General features: G+C 52.2%; 1 protein-coding gene across 1 annotated transcript in view; it reads left to right on the plus strand.

Moving 5' to 3' along the window:
* Nucleotides 1-5,714, plus strand: part of MYO18B (myosin XVIIIB) — a 58,134-nt gene extending 52,420 nt beyond the window's left edge. Inside the window, exons 44-45 of the mRNA XM_027900454.1 lie at nucleotides 2,899-4,196; nucleotides 4,995-5,714. Coding sequence (XP_027756255.1) covers nucleotides 2,899-4,195 — 1,297 coding nt within the window. The 3' untranslated portion in view covers nucleotide 4,196; nucleotides 4,995-5,714. The remainder of the gene's footprint in view (nucleotides 1-2,898; nucleotides 4,197-4,994) is intronic.
* The last annotated feature ends 14,927 nt before the right edge of the window (nucleotides 5,715-20,641 follow it).

Here is a 20,641-nt window from a genome sequence, read left to right on the forward strand (position 1 = left end):
TTAATTCTCTGCTGTTTAAATGCTTGTACGGAATGCTGGCCAGCAGAGCTAAGCCTCCGTAAATATGACACAGTGCAGGGTTGGAATAAATATAATTTTTTTTATTAAAAAGCCAATTTAAAACTATATGTATTTATTCTGCCCCTTTCCAGGCAGGTCAGGGTTGTGCTGCGATAGTGGGGTTATCCAGAGGTGCAGGCAGGGAGCAGATCCACAACCCAGGGCTCTGCCTCTCCACCCATGGCACTGTGGCATTTGCAGCCCTGGCATCACCCCAGCATCACCCTGACATCACCTGGCATCTCTTTGCATCCCACCTTGGTTCACAGAACCAGGAATCCTGGTCCCAAGGCTGCTGGGGATCCGACACGTTTATTTTTAAACATGACTGTGTCAAAAGCAAATCATTACATGGGAAACTGGGAGCTCTTCTGTAGATGACGGTGTGACAAGAAAATCCTTTTCTGACAGAAATTAGGCCAGTGGCTCTTCCCTCCCTGAAATGGAGTTGTCTTGGCTTTATTTATGAGCTCCTAGGAAAAGCAGCTGAGCCACACTTTCAGCCCTGGTCATGTGTTGCAAAGCATGTGTGGATTTTATTGTATAAATTATTTCAACTAGCATAATTGTAATCATGTTAATTGCTATGTAATCGTTGCTAATTATTGTTGTATGTCATTTGCTTTGGTGTGAATGGTGTGTTGCAGAGCTTGGTTGGCTTACAGACGCCTCCTGAGTTCGGCATCCGTCCCTGCTTTTGCCTTTGCCTGGGAAAATCATCTTCCCTGAGGATGATGGAAGAGCAGGGCTCTGCTCGGGGCTGGAGCGGGCTCATGGTCCTTCCTCCTGCAGAATTACCCTCCTCCAGGACCACCCAAGTCTCCCCAGGGTCATTCTGAGTCCTGTGAATGGCACATCTGCCATTCACCAGGGATTTAGGGATGAGCAGAGGGTGCCACAAAATGGGATAGGACTGTCTTGCTCTTGTGCCCTGCCTTGTGAGGAGAATGAGGATGATGAAGAGTAGCCATGATTTTGGCATGATGTTTTTTGGGAGCTGTCAAGGCTCAAGAAATGAATCACAGAATGGTTTGGGTTCAAAGGGACCTTGAACACCACTGTGTTCCACCCCTGCTTGGACCCTGAGGCTGTGGTGCCTTTGCAGCTGGGCTCGTGCCAGCCATGGAAACTGGAACAATCCCACCTCTGCAGCTTTCACTCCCTTTCAGGCCCTAAAGATTTTCATAAAAATAGTAACTGTCCATCATGCTGAACAGGACAATAAATAGTGGTGTGTAACTGTCCATGTTCACAACCCATTAGTGCTTCTCTCTTTTATCTCAGCCTTAAAACCCAAATAAAAACACTGATACTGGTGTTTAAATTACAAAAGCTGCTCATGCAGCACACAGGTTACAGTATTATTTGGAAACGTGCAGAGTGATTGGAGCAATTTTTGTACAATTTCTCATGGAAGGATTATACTGGCTATTTAAGTACAATGCAATTTAGGATCCTAAATACCCGCATTTTCAAAATGTCTCAAACTATTCATCAGTGGTGCAAGGTGGCCCTGAAAGGTGCAGGGATTCAGGGGGATTAAACCCCTGGTTAATCCATTTTGTATTGAATAATCAAATGTTTTGGGCTGGTTTAATGAGCAGGGCATGGTGGTGGGTGCCAGGGCAGGTGGGCACCTCTGTGCCCCAGGCTGTACCGGTCGGTGCTGGGAACCTGGAGCTGCTCCATTCCCCCTTCCCTTCTGCTATCACGTTTCCCAGTCATGGAGTTTGTCTTCAGCTCATCTCGGAATGTAAATTATTTCATGGGTCAGCAGAGCCTGGTCCAAGTGCATCCCACGCACTGCCTGGATTATCCGCTCTCCCCCCATTCCCATGGCAACACCAACATTCCCGGGGCAGGATGTTTCATTACCAGCGATGCACAACTTGACCGCTGCTCCTGCACCTCGGAGGCTGCATGTCTCCCAGAGCTGGGTTTGTTATTTGGGTTCTATTACTTTGCCTTTTCTCTCTTTTTCCCTCCTCCTTTTTTTTCTCAAATTCACATCCCAGCAGACTTCCCATTCAGGCCAGTCCTGGGTTCCCCTTGACCGAGCAATGCTGGGTTACCTGAGACTGGGCATACGGCACTGCGGTGCTGGCAATTGCCAGCAAACAAATGTAGGTGCTTGGAGAGCTTCATTAAGTGTCCCATCAGGGGTTTAGTGTCACCAGTGACCCCCAGCCCATGGGTGACTGCATTCTCTGTGCATCAGCTGCATGAGGACAGGGATGGGCCACGGAGAAACTCAAGTGGGATGACCGGTGTGGCTCCTCAGGGGTGAATGGAGGTGGATCTCTTGTGGTTCTTTTATCAGCCCTTGTCTCATGTTGAGGTCCCAGCCCCACACATCATGTCTGGCCATCACCCCTTGCTCTTTGTGCAGCCCCTGCCCAGGTGTTCCTGGGCTCTTGCAGTTCAGAACTCCTTGAGCAGCAGCCCGGGTGAAACATGCCCCGCAATAACATTAAGATGCGTCTGGGGTGCACCGCGAGCTGGTTTCATAAAATTTTAGGGAATAATCTTTGGCTTTGACAGAAATAAAATAAATCCTACATATTGCTATAATCTGTCAAGAAAAAGGATATTTGGAGGTAAGTGTTGGCTTGGCAGATCTGAAGCCAGGCACACCACGCACTCCATGCTGGGGATTATCCGGGCTGGCTGACCTGGAGTTACTTAAGATAACTGCCCAGTGCTGGATGCAGCAGTGAGTTTATTCTGAGACTCCCATGCCAATACTGGCTTTTTGCTGCTCAGCCTTGTCCTTGCTGAATGACATTCCGGTCACTGGGAATCCCACAGACTAAATTAACACCCGTTTTTGTTGTTTAGGGTGAGCAGAGACACCAAGGACCCAGCGCTGAGCCTTCCGGTGTCTTCCCGGAGCGCTGCCAGGCCCAGCGATGCTGTGGATCTGGGGAGGACAGAGAGTCCCCTGCTCGGGGCTAGAAGACGGGAGTATGGAAAACCTGCAGCAGATGACAAGGAGCAGGAAAGCCCAAAAAAGTCTGTGGATAGGTTAGGAGAGACGTCCCCTTCGGTGCTGCAGCGGGGGAGCTCCCCTGCCCCGGACGGAAGGTTCTCCAGCCCCCTCTCTCCGACGGCACCCAGGAGGAGGAGGCTCTCCGTGGCATCGGGGCCGGTGCCCAGCTCCTCGGCCGCCCTCTCCGAGTACGTGGAGGAGCTGCGGCGGCAGCGGGGAGCGGAGCGAGAGCCGGGGCACCCGGCGCTGGGGGAAACCTCTCCCCTCCCCATTTACCGCACCACTGGCGCCGCGGCCCTGAGGCGCTGCAGGGCTGTCCCAGCGGCGGAGGATGCCCCGGGGAAGCTGGACGGGAATCAGGCAGGGGAAGGTGAGGGAGCGAGCGCCAGCCTCCCGCGCTCCTCCAGCCTGCGGAGCATGGCCTCGGAGCCGGCCGAACCCTCACGCTCCCCAGCACTGAAAAGGGCATACAGGTTCGGCTCCTACGACTCCCTCCTGCAAACGCTGGACAGCTCCGGCCGCCGGCCGAGCTCTCCAGCTGCCGGAATGGAGGGGCCGGGCACGCTGCGGCCGAGCTCCTGGAGGAGCTGCCTGGAGCCGTCGCTGGAGGATGTGGAGTTGGAAAAGGGGTCTGAGGGAGTCCTGAGCTCACTGTCCAGTGACGGGCTGGGAGAGGGGAAGGGGAGCGACCCGTTCAGCTGGCGAATACCCACCCTCAATTACGAGAGGAGAACCAAGGTCGACTTTGATGACTTTGTCCCGGCCATTCGCAAATCCCGCTCCACCAGCAGCCTGGCCAAGTCCAGGAGGGACAGAAGGGATGGCCACCGGCCCCTCACCGTCCGCTTCGAGGATGAGGCCATAGCGGGCAGTTTGGAGTCCTCTGAGACCAAGGGCACCGCCAGACGCACCCTGGCCCCTCGGGAAGACCCTGGAGATCTCTCTGACTCCTCATCCTCTGGTTCCCTCCTCTCATCCCGGAGTGCCGACAGCATCAAGCGTCGGCCGCAGCCCCAGAGAGGGGACGGGGAGGGGTCCAGTGGCAAAGCCATCACCGAGGGCAGCGGGACAAGCCACCGCGCCGAGGCCGAAGGAAAGGAAGATGATGTCAGCAGCATCATGAAGAAGTACCTGGGTAAAGACTAAGGTAACTGTGCTGAGCCACTGCCCCACACTAGCTCAGGACAGTGGGGACAAGTTTGGGCTGTTGGCCCTGAGCTGCTGCCCCTTCTCGGTGTCTGCACCCATGTAGGGGAGTGTGTGGGGACAGGGTCCCAATGTCCCTCCTAGCGTGTCAGAGCATCCCAGGCCATAAGAGGCTTCAGCCTTGCTGCCAGGATGTCCCATGGAGTGTGTGGCACTGGGACTGGCCACCCCTTTCCTGCTCTTTGGCACCTTCAGAGCTGTAAGGGGGAGGGCAATGGGGATACTGCCAGTGCCAGAGACAGCCCCAAGAGCTGGCCACAACACCACCTCTGAATCCACTGGGAATTTCCAATATTACCATCCCCCAGCTCCCACACCACCACCCAGCAGACACACCCCACAAGCCCCACAAACCCTCACTTCTCTGGGACCCAACCTTGTTTGGGTAATTAGAAATCAGCTTGGGCTGGATGCTGGAGGTTCCCTCTCCAGAGAACAGGGCTGATGCCTGCCCCAGACATACTTTCCCCCAGTCATCAGCAGCCTCTGACACCCACTTAGATGCCATTTCTGTATTGCAACTGACACTTGGAGAATTAGGATTTATTGCTGCAATCCAGGTTTGAAAGTAAAGTCCCTAATGAATGCGCCACAACTGTAATTAAGTGTTTAAAATAGATTAGAAAAACATTTTGTAAAACCATTGCCTTTAGACTAACTTATTGGATGTCAAGCTGTGACCAAATTGACTAAGCCAACACACGAAGGGAGTGTGTGTTAATAAAACATTTCTTTCCAGGAAGCTAATTTGCATAATGCAACGTCCCACTTTCTCCAGAATTTGTTTTGATAAAGCGCAGCAGCCGAACCCCAACGCCGCAGTGATGAGGAGCCACATCAGGCAGATGGCCTCCCTGCTCCTGGTAGGACACACCTCATGTGAGCAGCGACTGCAAAGGGCTCCCTGAAAGTCATGGGATGGCTTTACGAACTTTTTTGGGTTTGGACATACCGTGGTTTCCTTATACTCCCCATTTCCCAGTGCCTCAGCTTTGCTCAGGGCCAGCCCTGGGGACAAGATACTTTCCTGTTCTCCTGAAGTTGTTTGACTCAGGAGTTGGTGCTTTAATTAAAACCCAGCGGCTGCCACAGATGCTGAGGATGTGCCATGATGGGGGAAAGGCCACACTGAGAAGAGCTGGAGGAACACCAAACCACCTCTTTTGAACCCAGAAGTGCAGCTCAGGTGTCTCATTCCACACAGCACTACTCAAAAATCATCCCAATGGCCAAGGGTCATACTGTTCAGTCTCGGTGTGACACCAGTAACAGGGGAGCTCTGGAGCTTTTATAATTCCGTTGGTATTTGAAGATATGAGCTTCCATGGCTCCTGCCTGTTTGTGACATCCGGGCACATCCCAGTGGCACACGAGGCAGCACTGCAGCGTGTGGGGCAGTGGGAGGCTCTATTTAATGTCTGCTTGGTTTTTACACAATAAAATATTTGCTTCTTTGACACACAGGTTGCTTGTCATTCCTTTCCCTGCAGTGAGAGCGGGTCTGGGTAAGTGGTGCAGAGCCAAGCCCGTCCCTCTGCATATGTGAAAAGCTCATTTCTCAGCCTCGGCCTTCTTTCCTAGAAGAGATCCAAATTTACTCACTGATCACAGGTTTGGGGCAAAATGATACAGGTCAATGCGCAAATGTCTCCTTTCCATCAGGAAATTTCTAAGTCATCTGCTAGACAGTGAAATTTGCACCAGTTTGCACAACCTTGCCGGCCTCTCCAAGGTTGCCACAGGCGGCGGGGGCTTGAAAGGCCAATTGGTCACTATTCAGCATTTTGTTTTTCCTCTCAAGTTCTTCATGTTCGTGTCTAAAGCGAAGCCTTGCAGCAAGCAGCATTTCCCTTGTCAGTGATGGATGCGGAGCCTGGGGCTGAGGGCTCACATCAGCAGTTTGCTCGGCCGCCCGTCAGCAATTCCCGGCAATCCCTCGGTCCCAGCAGCTCCACAGGGCCAGCAGCCTGGCAGGAGGCAGCTCCGCTCAGGGTGACATTCCCTGTGCTTCCAGGTGTCCCTCTTGCAATGTGTGACTCACGCAAGAAGGCAGCAAATGAAGAGATTACCTCTAGTTAGTTTAAAATTGGTCTTTCTAATGATTCTGCTATTCCAGGAACCAAAAGGTAAGTGTTTTTCTCTTTGCAGTGAATCTTGCTCTCCAGAGGGATTTTATAGAACCATAGATTCCTGGAATGATTTGGGTTGGAAAGATCATCTTGTTTCACACCCCATTACAGATTGGGAAGCCTTTCTGTAGCCCTGGTTGCTTCAAGCCCTATCCAACCTGGCCTGGAACACTTCCAGGGATGGGGCAGCCACAGCCTCTCTGGGCAGCCCCTGTCAGGGCCCCATCACCCTCACAGGGAAGAATTTCTTCCCAGTATCTCATCTAACCCTGTCCTTTATCAGTGGGAAGCCATTCCCCCTTGTCCCATTACTCCATCCCTTGTCAGAAGTTCCTCTCCAGCTCTCTTGGAACCCTTTAGTCACTGGAAGGGGCTCTAAGGTGTCCCTGGAACCTTCTCCAGGTTGAACATCTCCAGCTCTCCCAGCCTGGCTCCAGAGCAGAGGGGCTCCAGCCCTTTGAGCATCTCTGTGGCCTACTCTGGACTCACTCCAGCAGCTACACATCCTTTCTGTGCTGGAGACCCTAGAGCTGGAAGCAGCACTGCAGGAGGGTCTCACCTGAGCAGAGCAGAGGGGCAGAATTGGACCTGCTGCCCACATGGAGGGGGGTGCAGCCTGAGGCAGAAAAAATTTCAGTGAGGTGGGAATGTCAGGATGCTGTGGCCTGGACAGGCTGCTCCTTTGCCTTGGTGGGGACAGGGAGGCAGAGAGTGTCTGTCCCATGGGACAGAGGGAAATTATGGGGTATCAGGCAGTATGATGCCAAGCAGGACATGGATCAGGAGTGAAGGCAGATGGGCTATCAGGAAGAGCATCGGAGCACAGCTTCTTCCTACAGCAAAACAGTTCTGCAACACAGGGGTCTACAAGTAATGGGATCCCTGGCTCACCCAGAGCCAGCTGGTGGCATCTCAGGGGAGGGACACTTGTGGAATCTGGAGGAGGGACACCTTGAAGGACACCCAGTGCCAGGAGCATCGTACCCACCTTTGGCCTCTGAAGTCCAACCTGCAACTGCTTCTGGATGAGGTGTCAGTTTGCAGCTCATTTTTAATCTAATCTCAAAACACAACGTAAATTGCTCATTATTTATGGCTGTAGCAAAATGATTCCTTGACACCAAGCTTTGATTTGGAATTACTACGGTGGCGGGTTTGCTGGAAATTAAGCTGTTCCTATTTCAACTCACAGAAGAAAAGCAGATTTGTGTGTAATACGCTGATTTTTTCTTTTCCTTTTGCTTTGCAGGACACAAAGGAAATTGCTCTGTCACTTGGAATGGCTGGGCACATCCTTTAATGACAAAACAGGACAAAACGATGCTTGGCCTGGAGTGTTTCAGGCTGAGTCCAGAGAATTGTTTGCCCTTGGAGCAGCCAGAGAGCAAAGCTCACGGATGGCGAGACTGAGCCATCCATCAGCGCTGGCTGATGGTAAATACGGAGCATGGGGGTGAGAGATCCTGTTCCCTGCTCCCCTCCCAGAATGTTCAGGAGACACAAAACTGATGGCTGAGTCAGCTGGGTGCAGCACCACGGTGGTTTATAGCCTGGAATGGGTGGACAGGAGTTATTCCCCTTGCCTCTGTGTCTTAGCCAAATTCACTGCCTTTCAGCACAAGAGCTTTGCCCTTTTCTCCTGTGAGGGATGGACTCCACAGGGAGGGAAGTGTGGAGAGGCTGCATGTGACACTTGGAGAAGGGAGAGTGCTGCTGGCCCAGAGCCTGCCAGCCAGAATCCTTCACCTTTGCAGCACCTCAGAGCTGGGATCAGCAAGGAATGTGAGGATAAACCCGCTGTATGCCTGTGCCCACAGCAGCCAGCAGCACCACCCCTCCCTGAGGAAGGCAGAGCATGGCAAAGGGAAATGTCTCCACATCACATCGAAAAGCACTGAGCAACAAGACTGCCAAGTTTCTAATTAGCATAATTGAAGCATGCTCTTTTCTTCCAATGGATGTGCCTGCGGAGAGCCTTCCTCAGAGGAGTGATCTCTGTAAGAGCTCCTTCTCTGCACGATACTCATCACTCAGGATTGAGAGTGTCCAGAGCTGTCCTGCAGTGCTCATGGAGCCGGGGCCAGCTGCTTTCCTGCTGGCAGAGCTTCCTTTGGCACGTCACATCCGTCACGGATGGAGCATTCAGCGGCAGCGCAGGCGAGCTGGGCAGGCTCAGGTGCAATGCCTGGTCCCTGCTGCGGGGACTACTAGTGCTGGAGATCCCCCATGCTCCCCATCCCTGAACCATAACACCTTTGCAGGAGCTGCATGTCGAGGAGTCATAGAATATCCTGAGTTGGAAAGACCCACAAGGATCATCAATCTCAACCCTGGCCCTGCAGAGGACACACCAAGAATTCCACTGTGTGCCTGAGGTGCTCTGTGGTCCCCTCCAATGCTCTGAGGGCAGTCAGGGAGCTCCATTCATTACACTTCCAAGGTTATTAGCTGAGTCTGTAAGCCTCTTTTCTAACAAATAAGCTGTTTTTCCCAGCGCCCGTATCCGTGAACACTCGGCTTTGACTCCTAACTCTGCTCAGTGGGATGGGAAACACCCAGTGTTGCACATCCTCACCTGGCAGAGCAGCTGGGGCTCTCCTGCAGGCTGGTGGCTCCAGAAGCAGGATGGGGGCGAGGGACCCCCCCAGCCTGCACAGGGTTCAGCTCCTGCCTGCACTGACAGGATTCAATTTCACGGCAGTTGGATGCAGGGAGTTAATTCCCAATTGCTACCGTGCACAGAGCCTCTCTGCCACTTAAATGTGACCCTTCCAAAAGGGGGTTATAATTGAAATTATTCTTTCTGCAGGCAGTTCAGCAGCTGTGGAAGCCTCCTCCTTCTCTCCTCACTGTTTGCTGTTGTGGCTGAGCTCCGGCAGCGGCCAAGCCCATCCCCAGCACAGCGACCTTCAAATGAGTTGGAATGGGGAATTTGGTCTGTGAAGAGATGAGCCAAGTCTTTGACATGGCATGGTGTGGCATGGCAGAGATGTGTAGAAAATGAAAATGGCCTGGATTTGCCAAAGTGGTACAGCCTTGGTCACCCTCTGCCTCCCTGTGCGAATGCAGAGCAGGGATGGTGCCCCCATGCTGTGCCAGACCACTAAGGATGACCCCAAACCCCATGTGCCCACCAGGATCTGGACCCTACCCCTGCCCAGGGTGTCCTCCCACTACCCAGCACAGCATCCATCCTGGTGTGGGACTGTCGAGAGGAAGGCAGGATGTGCTCCCTACCCAGCTCCCGCCTTTCTCCCCAGCTCAAGGCTGAGTGACTGTGGATTCAAGGCCATCTGTCAAACTGGGGCTTGGTTTTATCAGGCTGAGCTTTATCCTTACTGAAGTCGCACCAGGGTTCCTGTCTCAGTGCCAGCCAGCCCTCACTCTCCTGCCGTGCCGGTGACAGCACATGCTGTGCTCCAGCGAAGCTCCTGGAGATCCCTGAGGAGCCCAGAGCACCCCCTTTAATCTGGGGAATATTAACTACACCACAAGCACACGTGCCATCACCTCATGCTCACTGAGGGGAAAAATTCCTTGAAGTCAGGACAAGGAGTCAGAGGAAGAGCTGGTGTCCCTGGGCTGAGGCTCTGCTGGGCTCAGCTTAGGCTGGTACTGACCCCACAGCTCCTGGGTCCTAGAAAAGCTGGCATCCAAGTAGCAAATGAGCAGAGGATGTGGTGGGGCTGCAGAACAAAACCAAAGAGCTAAAGGTAGGGTTCAGTGACCCCCCCCGACTGGGATCTGCCCAGGAGACTCTGCTGCAGCAGCAGGGACAGGGCTGGCTCCACCTGGACACTCCTGGTGTCTCTCTCAACTCAAAAAATCCAGAATATGTATTTTATGCATTATATTTTATATGTATCAACTATATTATATCTATATGTATGTAAAATTATATATTTTGTATATCTCATAAAGAAACTATTAGATACAAATATAATGTTGGATACATACTATATATTTAAACATTTAGATATTATACTGTATATTACAATACATTATATGTTCTGTGTTTTGTATTCAGTATTATATTTATCTAATCTATGTTTATAGAGGAGCTTGCTATGTCATCGAATGATATGGTACATTAGGGAAAAAACATTATAACTATCCTCATTCCATTTTCCTCTTACCCTAAATGTACTTTTGCTTGAACTGTTATAATAGTTAATTTTTGGTTGTTATTTTGGAGTGCAGGCCCATGCAGGCCTTTCCCACCTGTATCCAAGAGATCACTTTCACAACACACCCGCTCATGGCCACCCTGGTCATTAAGCAAAATTGCTGCAAAATGAACCCAACACAATTAGATTTTTCTGGACAGCCAGTGATCCATCCTAGTAATTTGTATTGTGCTAAATAATTTATATAACATGAGGACTGAGAGCAGGAGACGGACCCTGCTCCACTCACTCGGGTGATGGAAAGGGAGCAGGGACACTGCTGGGGCATTAACCTCACGCATTGGCCATGGCTGTGGGTGAAAAGTTTTGTTTCTCCTCAATTCCCAGTCAAGCTGCTCATCTGAGTGATGAATTTCTCTGAATCGAAGTCCTGAAAGAACAGCGAGGGCTTAATTACAGTGAAAGGTCTTTGTGCTCGTGCAGCACATTGCAAACCAGCTGGGGAGAGGAGCTCCTACAATAGGAACCTTTTCAGAGCACAGTGCTGGCACTGGGGCACCTGGGGCAGAGGGAGGGTTTTAAAGAGGAAAAAAAACACCCGGCAGAAGCAAATCACTAAGTCTGAGGTTCATTTGCACTCCCACTGCACTCCAGGCTGGCACTGCAATTCCAACCCACCCAGGCATCACTTCCAGCAAAAACCCCAAACTGGGGCAAACTGGTGCTGCTGAAAATGCTCTTCCTAAGGAATATTAATATTTTCATCTGGTGGTCTGAAGGGCCAGGGCTCAATGGTTGTGCCTTGGGAAAGAGACCCCTTGGAGATGGCTCTGACCCTGTGCCTGTCACCCTGCTGCCACTTTTTGCTGATGTGCTAAAAATAGCTCAAGGCCTTGTGGTTTTTAAGACAAAGGTTTGGTACCTGTCTATTTTAATTACTTTCCAACAGCATAGCCCTCGTCAGCTGCCATCCTACAGGATGCTTTGCCAGAGTTTCCCAGGAATAGCAGGATTTAACTGGGAGCTTGCGTGCCCAGTGCTGTACAAAGACACAGGGTGCAGGACAGACGGACAGTCCTGGTGATCCAGGACTTCTTCATCAAGGAGAGGTGGCAGTGAGGGGCAGAGGGGTTTGCTTTTGGGATACCTTGGACAGGGGCTGGGACTCGCAGCCACCTACCTGCACTGGGACATGGTGGCTCAGCTGAGCACGGGGAGCGTGGGCAGGGATCCAGGGAAACGGATCCGTGCTGGAAACGTGAACATGTGCTTTCTGGAAAGTGCCAAGAAAGCAACATTTGGAGGTTAAGAAATGGCAGAAAACAGACAGATTTTTTTCATGTGAAATTCAGTGAAACGATGACTGTGAAGTTTCGTGGAGCACAAGCTGTGCAGCTTGGAAAATTAATTAATATTTGCTGAGGGCTTTGGGCTCCTCAGAGGGAAGGTGTCAGTGGCATCACAGAGATGGGTGGCTGATGACAATGCAGCAGTGAAGGGGACTCTGGGCTCTGCCGTGAGCCCCCTCACCCCCATGGGCAGTTTGGAGGGTGGTGGGAAGGGCTGGTGGTGCAGCCCGGGTTTGTGAGAAGGCACATCCAATACAGACCTGGAGAGCTCTGTGCTCAGGTCCCTGACCCCTGATGAACCACAGTGAGATGACATTGCCCCCTCTCCTGCCCCAGGGCAGGTCCAGGGGTCCCAGCTTTGTACCCTTCCAACATCTTTGCATTGTGATTTTGAGCCCAAAACACCCTGCAAATTAAATTATTTATTCCTATGAAATGTGCTTACAACTGTAGAAGGAATTCACTTAATTGACAGTACAGCCAGCGTTTTAATAAAACTATAAAAGGGTGAAACGTGCATAAACAGAAAAAGTGTTTAATCTTGGCGCAATCACTTGATGTTAGTGAGAGCATTATGCTTCCAATATAGCAAAGCAAATAATACCAAGATCCCACGAGCAAAGAGATATTTTTATCCCTTTGCACAAGGCCTGGGTTTAAATTTGACATTCTAATTGTGAATTATGGTAGTCCATTACCATAGCTACAAGAGGCTCTGACCAGCCAGTGGATCACATTACTAATTCTGTCACAGTTTGGATGTGGTGGCAGCAATCCCTTGGGACTGCCGTGCCCTGGGTGACACAGTCGAGCTGGCATCACAGCACGTGGCACTGTGGGCACAGCATGGGTGTAAGGTCAACATGGAAAATAGCCTGTGCTTGTGTTTAAGGCACTCAGATCTCAGGAGATGTGACAAACACAGCTAATAAGGTGGGGGCTGACGGCCAAAATCCCCAGGGATTTTGGGCATATTACAAGCATTAACAGCAGCTGAACAGGGTTTGCAGACCACTTTGGCTTTGCAGGTCCAGGTCCTCCCACTGCTCCAGAGGGCTCAGAAAAGTGTTACAGGACAATTTTGGGCTCCTGCTGCTGCTGTGCTTAGCTTAAATTCCTGCCCAGGATAAAGCTGTGGGAAAGGAGCTGCTTTGGCCTTTGGGATTACACAGAGTCCATGGGATCTGCTCTGACTGTGGTGCTCAGCACCTCTGCAGAACCAGCATGATCCCCTGTCCCACATCTTCCTCTGCTGAGCATCTTTCCCAACACCACCACCAGCTCCCAGGCTCCCTGTGTGATGGAACGAGGCAGCAAGAGGCAGTGAGCTGGGAAACCTCTCAGACCTGGGATTCAAACTCTCTGCTTAACAGCCTGGTCTCCAAAAAAAGCGTTTGTATGGTGTACTGTAACCAAGGAGACTGGAAACTCAGGGAAAGGCCAGTCCTGCTTATCAGGGGCTTTTCTTCATCTCTGCTGGTGCACAGGATTGTGCTCGGTTTAATAAAGAGGTTGAAAACGTGTCTCCCTTTGCAGGGAGAGACAATTCTTCCCAAGGCACAGACGTCTCAGCTGGCATCTGCCGACAGGAAAAATGGGCAGCTTAGAAATCCACGCAGCCAGAAGCTGGAATTATCTGCACTCCTCCAGGCTTCAAACTTACATCTGAATTGCAGAAATTACTGGGCAGTTTCCAAGCCATCACGAGCTGGAATTGCACCCAGGAAGGCTCCTTTTGCCAGCTGGGGCTGGTGGTTCGGGGGGCTGTACCCACATGTTCTGCCTGAGAGACCTCTCAGCTGCGTCCATAAGACATGGAAATAGAGATCACTGGGAAAACCCCAGAGGATGCTGCACTCGTGGTCCCCGGTGTCCCACAGCAAGGTGCTGCTCCTTCCATCCTCATGGCAGAGCATTAATACATTCCTGCCTATTTCAGAGCCTGTTCCTGGGGAGGAAAGCCATTATTTAAACATTAATTCCTTGTGTGGGCTCTCCTGCAATAAAGCAGAAGTGCGGAGGTGTTGAAGGAATTACGTTTTTATTTAATCACAGAGTAATTACAGGACCAGAGCTCTACGGAGTGGCTGTGATTGACTTCCCAGCTCAGCCCCAGCTCATGGGAAGGGCCAAACCGTCTGACACCAAACACACAATAACAACCTCACGTCAGGCATGGCCAGTGCAATGGTGCAAGTGCTGGAGGACTGTCAGTGTGCCATAGAAATCTAAATAAATAAATATAGATATATATACATATATATAGTGTCCTGCAAGGAGAGTCTCTGCTTGGACAGGCCTCTGTTTCCGGGGAAGCATAGAGGGCTGTAACCCTATCACCCAGAGCAGGTCCCCAGGGACACATCCAGACCACTCTCCAACTCCAAATTTTATACAAGCACCATTTATCAAAAGCAAAGGAATTGCCCCAAGGGTGGCAAGTGCAAAAGCAGGGACAGTGGCAGGACAAGTGGTCCTGGCTTCCCTGGGAACAGGGATATGCAGGGAAATGCCTCTTCCCCTTGTTCCATGGCCATGACTTGAGCCTGGCTTTTGCCTTAAAATTTCCACCAGTTTCATCAAAACACTGATTTCAAGGCAGAACTGCAGGGTCTGGGCTGACCTTCGAGCACACGCAGTAAATTCCTCCAGCCATCTATGTGCAAGTAAAGCTTCTTCTCAGAAAAAACATCCCCACTTAATCTGAAAACTTCAAGAGACTGAAAAAGCATCACTTCCCCTTGATAATTCGTTCCAGTGGTTAATTACCTCACTATTAGAAATGTGTCTTTTGTTCTAATTTAAATATGTCTGGCTCCAACTTCCAGTCATCAGCTCTGGAGTGCTTTTGCTGTTGGATTAAAGGGCCCTTTCAGTGCCTGTTGTATCCCAGGATGCTTTTTGTGCAGTGGATTCAAGGCACCTCTGGATCCTCCTTTTGCTAAACCCCCTCACCCCTCAGAGGTATTTTTCTGGTCCTCAAAGAATTTTCTTACCTCTTTCATTCACTGCCTCTTCTTTGCCAAACCCCTCTTTAATTAACCACAGGTCCCAGACCTGCCTGGAACATTCCACTTGGTCCCACAGGTATGTCAGGACCACGTCAGGACCATGGCAACTCTCCTAAGGCCCCACCTGACCCACAGCCGTTCTGGGGCTGTTCACTCCAGCCTTGGAAGGTACCTCCCTGCACAGCCCTAAGAGCACCCGCTGAGCTGCTTTTTTTTCCTACAGACTCCAAGTTATTTTCACATTTGATGTTTTCTGGGACACAGCCTCCCAGTTTGTGAGCATGGCCTAAATTTCCTGTCTCTAGATCGCGACATTGCCTTGGATTTGATTAAAATCTACTTTTTCTTAGATGGCACTTGATTTGCCAAGGAACCCAGATCCCACTGCTCCCGTGGAATGCCAACTTACCAGCAGTCCCAGCAAACGGGGCTCTTCACCCAAACCTTGCAGGAAGGGAACAGTGTCTGAGAGCTTCTTAATCCCAGAGAAGTGCCCTCGGCACTGGCACTGGCATCAAGCCCTCAGCTCCCGGGCGCCGCTGTCAGCATTAATAGGTTTAACATTGGGCCCTGTGGCTTAAGCTCTTTAGTGGGAGTAATGCTGGGTTTGTGGGGAGATCAGGGCAATGCTCCTGCTCAGGGATCCCCATTCCCATCCCCGGAAGCCCAGGAAGCACTGGGGGAACTCCCTGCTCTGCTCAGTCCTTGCGGCTCCCCTACCACTGTACGACCATCCCACCAGCTCAAACTGGCAGTATGTGAGGGGTGGCCAAGGAAAGTGGGGGGCGATGGTGCATTCCCAGAGCTCTGGCTTGTCAACCAGACCCCAGGCAGTCCCCCAGCCCCATGGTGCTACTTCTGGGTTATCGGGCAGAAAAGGGTCAAGGGAGCGCTGGTGGGAGAGCAGCTGGTTCCTGGGAAATGCAGAGGTGAAGGGTGGGAAAGCCGAGGGTGCTGCTGGTGCACTGCAGGCTGGTGGCACAGCACAGGCACCTGGCATGGTGCTGAGGAGCATCCCATCCTGTGCTGGGCATGCGCTGGCGGCGGCTGCGGCGCATGGAGCTGGCACTCGCCCAGCCATGCTTGCAATCATGGGGCTGCGAGCCTGAGGTGTTCTCAGCAATTAGATGTCACCTCTAACAACATCTACAGTTAGCAGCAGCGTCACCGCAGCCCAACGCGGTGTGGGAGCAGGACAGCTCTGTCCCAGACCACAGACACCAACAGTGTCCAGGGGCCACCAGGCGACCAGGGACAGCACTGGCATGAGCACTGCATCAGTACTGCACAGGCATCACCCATCCAGTGCTGGCCTTAAGAACCCTATCCCAGAGCCATCCCTCTGGCTCAGCACAGCCCTGGGGTCACACCCTTCGTTCCCACATCTTTGTGTCACTGCCTGGTGAGCAGTACAGTACCGGAGTCCCTGTTTGGTGGGTAGCTTTGACATCTGTGGGTGTCCATCTCCCACGGCGACAATTCCCAGGTCAGGGAACACCACAGAGAGCTCACTGGGATTATTCATGGCTTGCTCCTTGCATTGTGCAAACAATTGTGTGCAGACAAGGCATCTCTCCTGCTTCCTGGCTGGGTGACAAACAAACAGGATGAGACCATGCAACACCCACCATCACACAGGAGGACGTGTGGGGGCGTTTCTTTGGCATTAAGGAAATCTCTGGCAGCTCCTTTGAGCAAGGCAGAGGCCAGTCTCCTCCTTTGACAAAACCAGTGCCTCTGTGTGAGGCAGAATGGGGACCCCTGTTTTGCATGGGAGAGTCCATAAATCATTATTGACTTGCTCAGCCCTCCTTTCACCAGAGCCAGTCTGGAAGTGCTCCAGGAGGGTCCTTTCGGAACTGCTCCTCCTCCTCAGTGTTCCACAGTGGCACCACAAAACCATCAAGTAAATAAAGATAAGACTCTTACTCACCGCTACCCACGTGAATCATCACTGGGTCTCACAAGGGCAGCAAAGGAAAACGCTCCATTTTCCCAGACCTCTGCAAACCCACTAAAAAAAGCAATCCTGGCTGTCCCCTCGCCCTTGCTCTGGGCTGTGCCGGCAGCGCTGAGCTGCCAGAGCCCAGCACAGGAACCCTTTGCCAAGCAGCTGCAACCGGCACAGAACAGAGCACGGACTGTGCTCTCGGCAGCCTTTGCTGCTTTTCTGCATCTCTTTTGCTCTGCCAAGGCATTTGCACACAGGGGAACAGCACCAGTGGGAAAGCACCGGAGGCAAGGCTGGCAGAGGGGGGGAAACAGTGTGTGCAGCAGGGACGTGACCTGAACGTCGTCAGCCTGGGGATCAGCCGCCCTCCTGCACTGCCCACTCAGCCGAGCTGGGCACTGGGGGCTCAGGTGGCTTCAAACCTCAGCCAAAGCCTTGCTCAGTGCCGTGAGGAGCAGCAGCTGCAGCCTGCACACTGCAGGGAGCACGGAGGTGCAGGGCTGGAATGTTGCTCCAGGACTGGCAGCTTGTTACGGGGCGGATTAAGGGAACTGCTCCAGGAATGAAGCACTCGACACCAGCACCACACCTTGCTGGGGGAACAGGCCACTGCATTCAACTGGGCTTCTCTCTGAAACCTGGGCAGGTTTTACTGCTCAACAAATGGATAATGCCCCCTTCCTGGAAGTGTTCAAGGCCAAGTTGGATGGGGTTTGGAGCAACCTGTTCTAGTGGAAGGTGTCCCTGCACAAGGCAGGAGGTGGAACGAGATGAGGCCTAAGGTCCCTTCTAACCCAAACCCTTCTGAGATTCTATGACAACAAGAGATCTTTCCACCAGTACATCCCCAGGGTCCCTCTGCCTCCCAGCCTCCACAAACCTCTCTGTCCCAGCTTCCAAGCGGTGGCTTTAAGAACAGCCCTGTTGCAGAGCCCATCTGCTGTCAGCACGTTCTGGGCAGCGGCAGCAGCCAGCACAGAGCTCCTGCCGGGAGCAGGAGCAGGAGGAGAGGCAGAGCACCAGCCAGCACAGCCTGCATCCCCCGCCACCTCTGAGACCAGCCAACATCCACCGCTCGCTCCCGTCGCAGGGCACACGTGTTGCAGCATGACGGATGTTTGCTCTGTACCAACCCAGGAGCCGAAATAAATTGCAGCCATACAATGAAGAGGCACTTTATTGCTAAGGCATTAGGCAAAGCTAATGTAATCCGAACTGATATTGAATACAAATCCTTGGCTGTGACTCACCCTGCTATTACATTGTGTTCTGCAGAGCAGCCGCGTGCCATCAGAAAGTCAGGCTTTAGGAAAAAATAAGAAAGGAACATGCTTTTCTCTCTGCCTGTGAAAGACAGCTGCAATGACGGCCAAATCACCCAATCATTGCCTTAATTAATAATTATTTGGAGCCTCCTGGGATTGATTGGATCATTATGACACCAAGTGAAGCCTGAAGAGGAAGAGCTCCTGGGGGAAGACAGTGCTGATTCCATGTTCCCTTTAGCTCTGCTCCCTTGCAGAAGGAGCATATCAAAGCTGAAGCACTTCAGGAGCCCACAGAGAGGGAGAACCTGCATTTTTCCTGGGATAACTTGTCCCTGGGGTGACATGAGACACTACAACCACCACCTGCTCTTTCTGCCTGAAGCCCAACACAAGGCCAAGTCCTGTGCTGGGGCAGAGCTACAGCAGAAGGGTGAGGGGATCTGGGAGCTTTTTCCTCCCAGCCTCCCTCCCCAAGACTGGAGCTGGGATCCTGCTCAGTGCAACATTTGTTCTGCACAAGATGGTTTCAGATGCCACATTGATGCCTGATGCACAACTAACAGCCACAACAGCACGTCGCACAGACAGACTACCCTTCATCTTGGGGTGCGGGTGGGTTTCAGCAGATGGAATCAAAGACCCCAAACACTCCTACAAGGCAGGTGGTGTCACTGCAGTGTTAGGTGAGATTTAGAGCCGAGCATGGCCTCGTGCTGAGTTAGAAAATCCCTGCTGCTAACCACACCTGAGGTCAATACTAATGCAGTCCTTGATCCCACAGCCAGCCTGAGACTGCAAATCTTCCTTCTAATACAGCCAAGTACCTGTGTCCCTGCTCAAACTCCCACTTTCCCTTTAACTGTTCATTTCAAGACCAAACAAATTTGGGTAAATCAAATTGTGTTTCTGGTCCCCCAAAGCCATGAGCCCCAGAGTATCCCAGACAAAAGCCCAGCAGTGCTGAAGGGCAGAGTCCATCCCTACTCAGTTCCTGTATCCCTGATCCCCTGCCAAAACCTGCACCCAGGCACCCCTGGGGACAGCCTGCTCATCCTCTACACCCCTGCACACAAGTTCTTGAAGCATGCCAAGAAAATAAACATTATCCCAGAAAGAGAAATCAAAGTACCTCCCACTCCTGCATTGGATCATCACCCTCTCAGATATCCATTCTCTGAGCATATGAGGATGAACTAACCATGAGTGCAGAGGGCGGAGATGGATCTCCAGCACAATGAGGTGTTGTTCCTGGTTGCAGGCACACTTCCAGCCTCATGATACCCAGCCCAGTGACAGCCCCCATGCAGCCCAGACTTCAGCAGCAGGGGGTTGCAGCAGGCATTGCATGGCCCACTGGTGAGGGAATACATGGCCACCAAGCCAGTGCTGATGTGGCTTGCATGAACTGAAGCTGTTTTCCATCTTGGAGGCTGCAAGGGCAGCGCTGTTTGGTGTGTCCAACTTGCCTCTGCCCTGATCATAGAATCACAAAATTGTTTAGGGTAGAAGGGAACTTTGGTCACCTAGTCTGCACCCCCGCAATAAGCAGGGACATCTTCAACTTCATCAGGATGCTCAGAGCCCCCCCCAGGTCCTTTCACTTGTCTTCTGAGCACAGCCATGGATAAGCTGGGATTGCCCTGTTTTGGATCATCTCACCAGCTCCTGCTGGGCATCAGAGGTGGAAAGGGAGCACTGCTCTGGACTGCAGTGAGAGTGACCTGCCAAGGCCCCCCTGAGCCCTGCACTGCACCCCAGCCCCTGCCCCAGAGGCTGTTTCAGGTGATGAACACACCTGCTGCTTCCCTGGCTTTGGGGAAGAAGGAATGAACTGTGCTTCTCTCTGCCAGCAAAGCCCACAGTGAAGCCAGTAAGTCATCTGCTCCTCTCCCTCGCAGTGCACCCCTGTTTAATGAGAACATCCATCACCAGGGTTTTTGGAAGCTACCAGCATGTTCTGGGTGAAAGACTCGGCCATCAGTCACAGGGATCCATCAGGAGCTCAAGGCAAAGGCAGAGGCACCGCCTGCTTCCCAGAGCAGCGTTGTCCTGACCCCATAGAGCCCCTCACCTCTGGGATTTGGGATGCAGAACATGCCTTGTCCCACCAACAGCATGTCCAGTCCCATGAAGGCAATGCCATGATGTTTGAGGCTTTCTGAGCACAGACCACTGATCCAGGCCCTGGGTTGGGCCCCACCTTCCTGGCAGTGCCGCTGCAGTGCCACAGGGAAGGCCACATGCAGCAAAGATCAGCCTTGCCTGGACGCTGAGGCTGTTCCCTGGAAAGGTCAAGCTGGCAGAGCGCAGTCTCTGGGTAAATGCTCCCCAGCCCCCAGCTGTGCCATCCCTCAGCTGGTTTGTTTTCTCTCTGAAAAGCACGGGAAGCGGAGCAGAACTGGGAAGGCAGCGGGATGAAAGGGGATGAAAGCACACGGCAAGACCAGTGGAGACCAGAAATACCTGGAAGGCTTGAACTTCAGAGAATTGGTCTAATATGCGAGTAAGTGCATTTTCCACAGTGCTGTGCACGGCAGGAGGGCAGGCAGGG

This window comes from Empidonax traillii, unplaced genomic scaffold (assembly GCF_003031625.1).
Source record: "Empidonax traillii isolate 1590-97213 ecotype Southwest subspecies unplaced genomic scaffold, ASM303162v1 scaffold731:size316458, whole genome shotgun sequence".
Classification (NCBI taxonomy): Eukaryota; Metazoa; Chordata; class Aves; order Passeriformes; family Tyrannidae; genus Empidonax; species Empidonax traillii.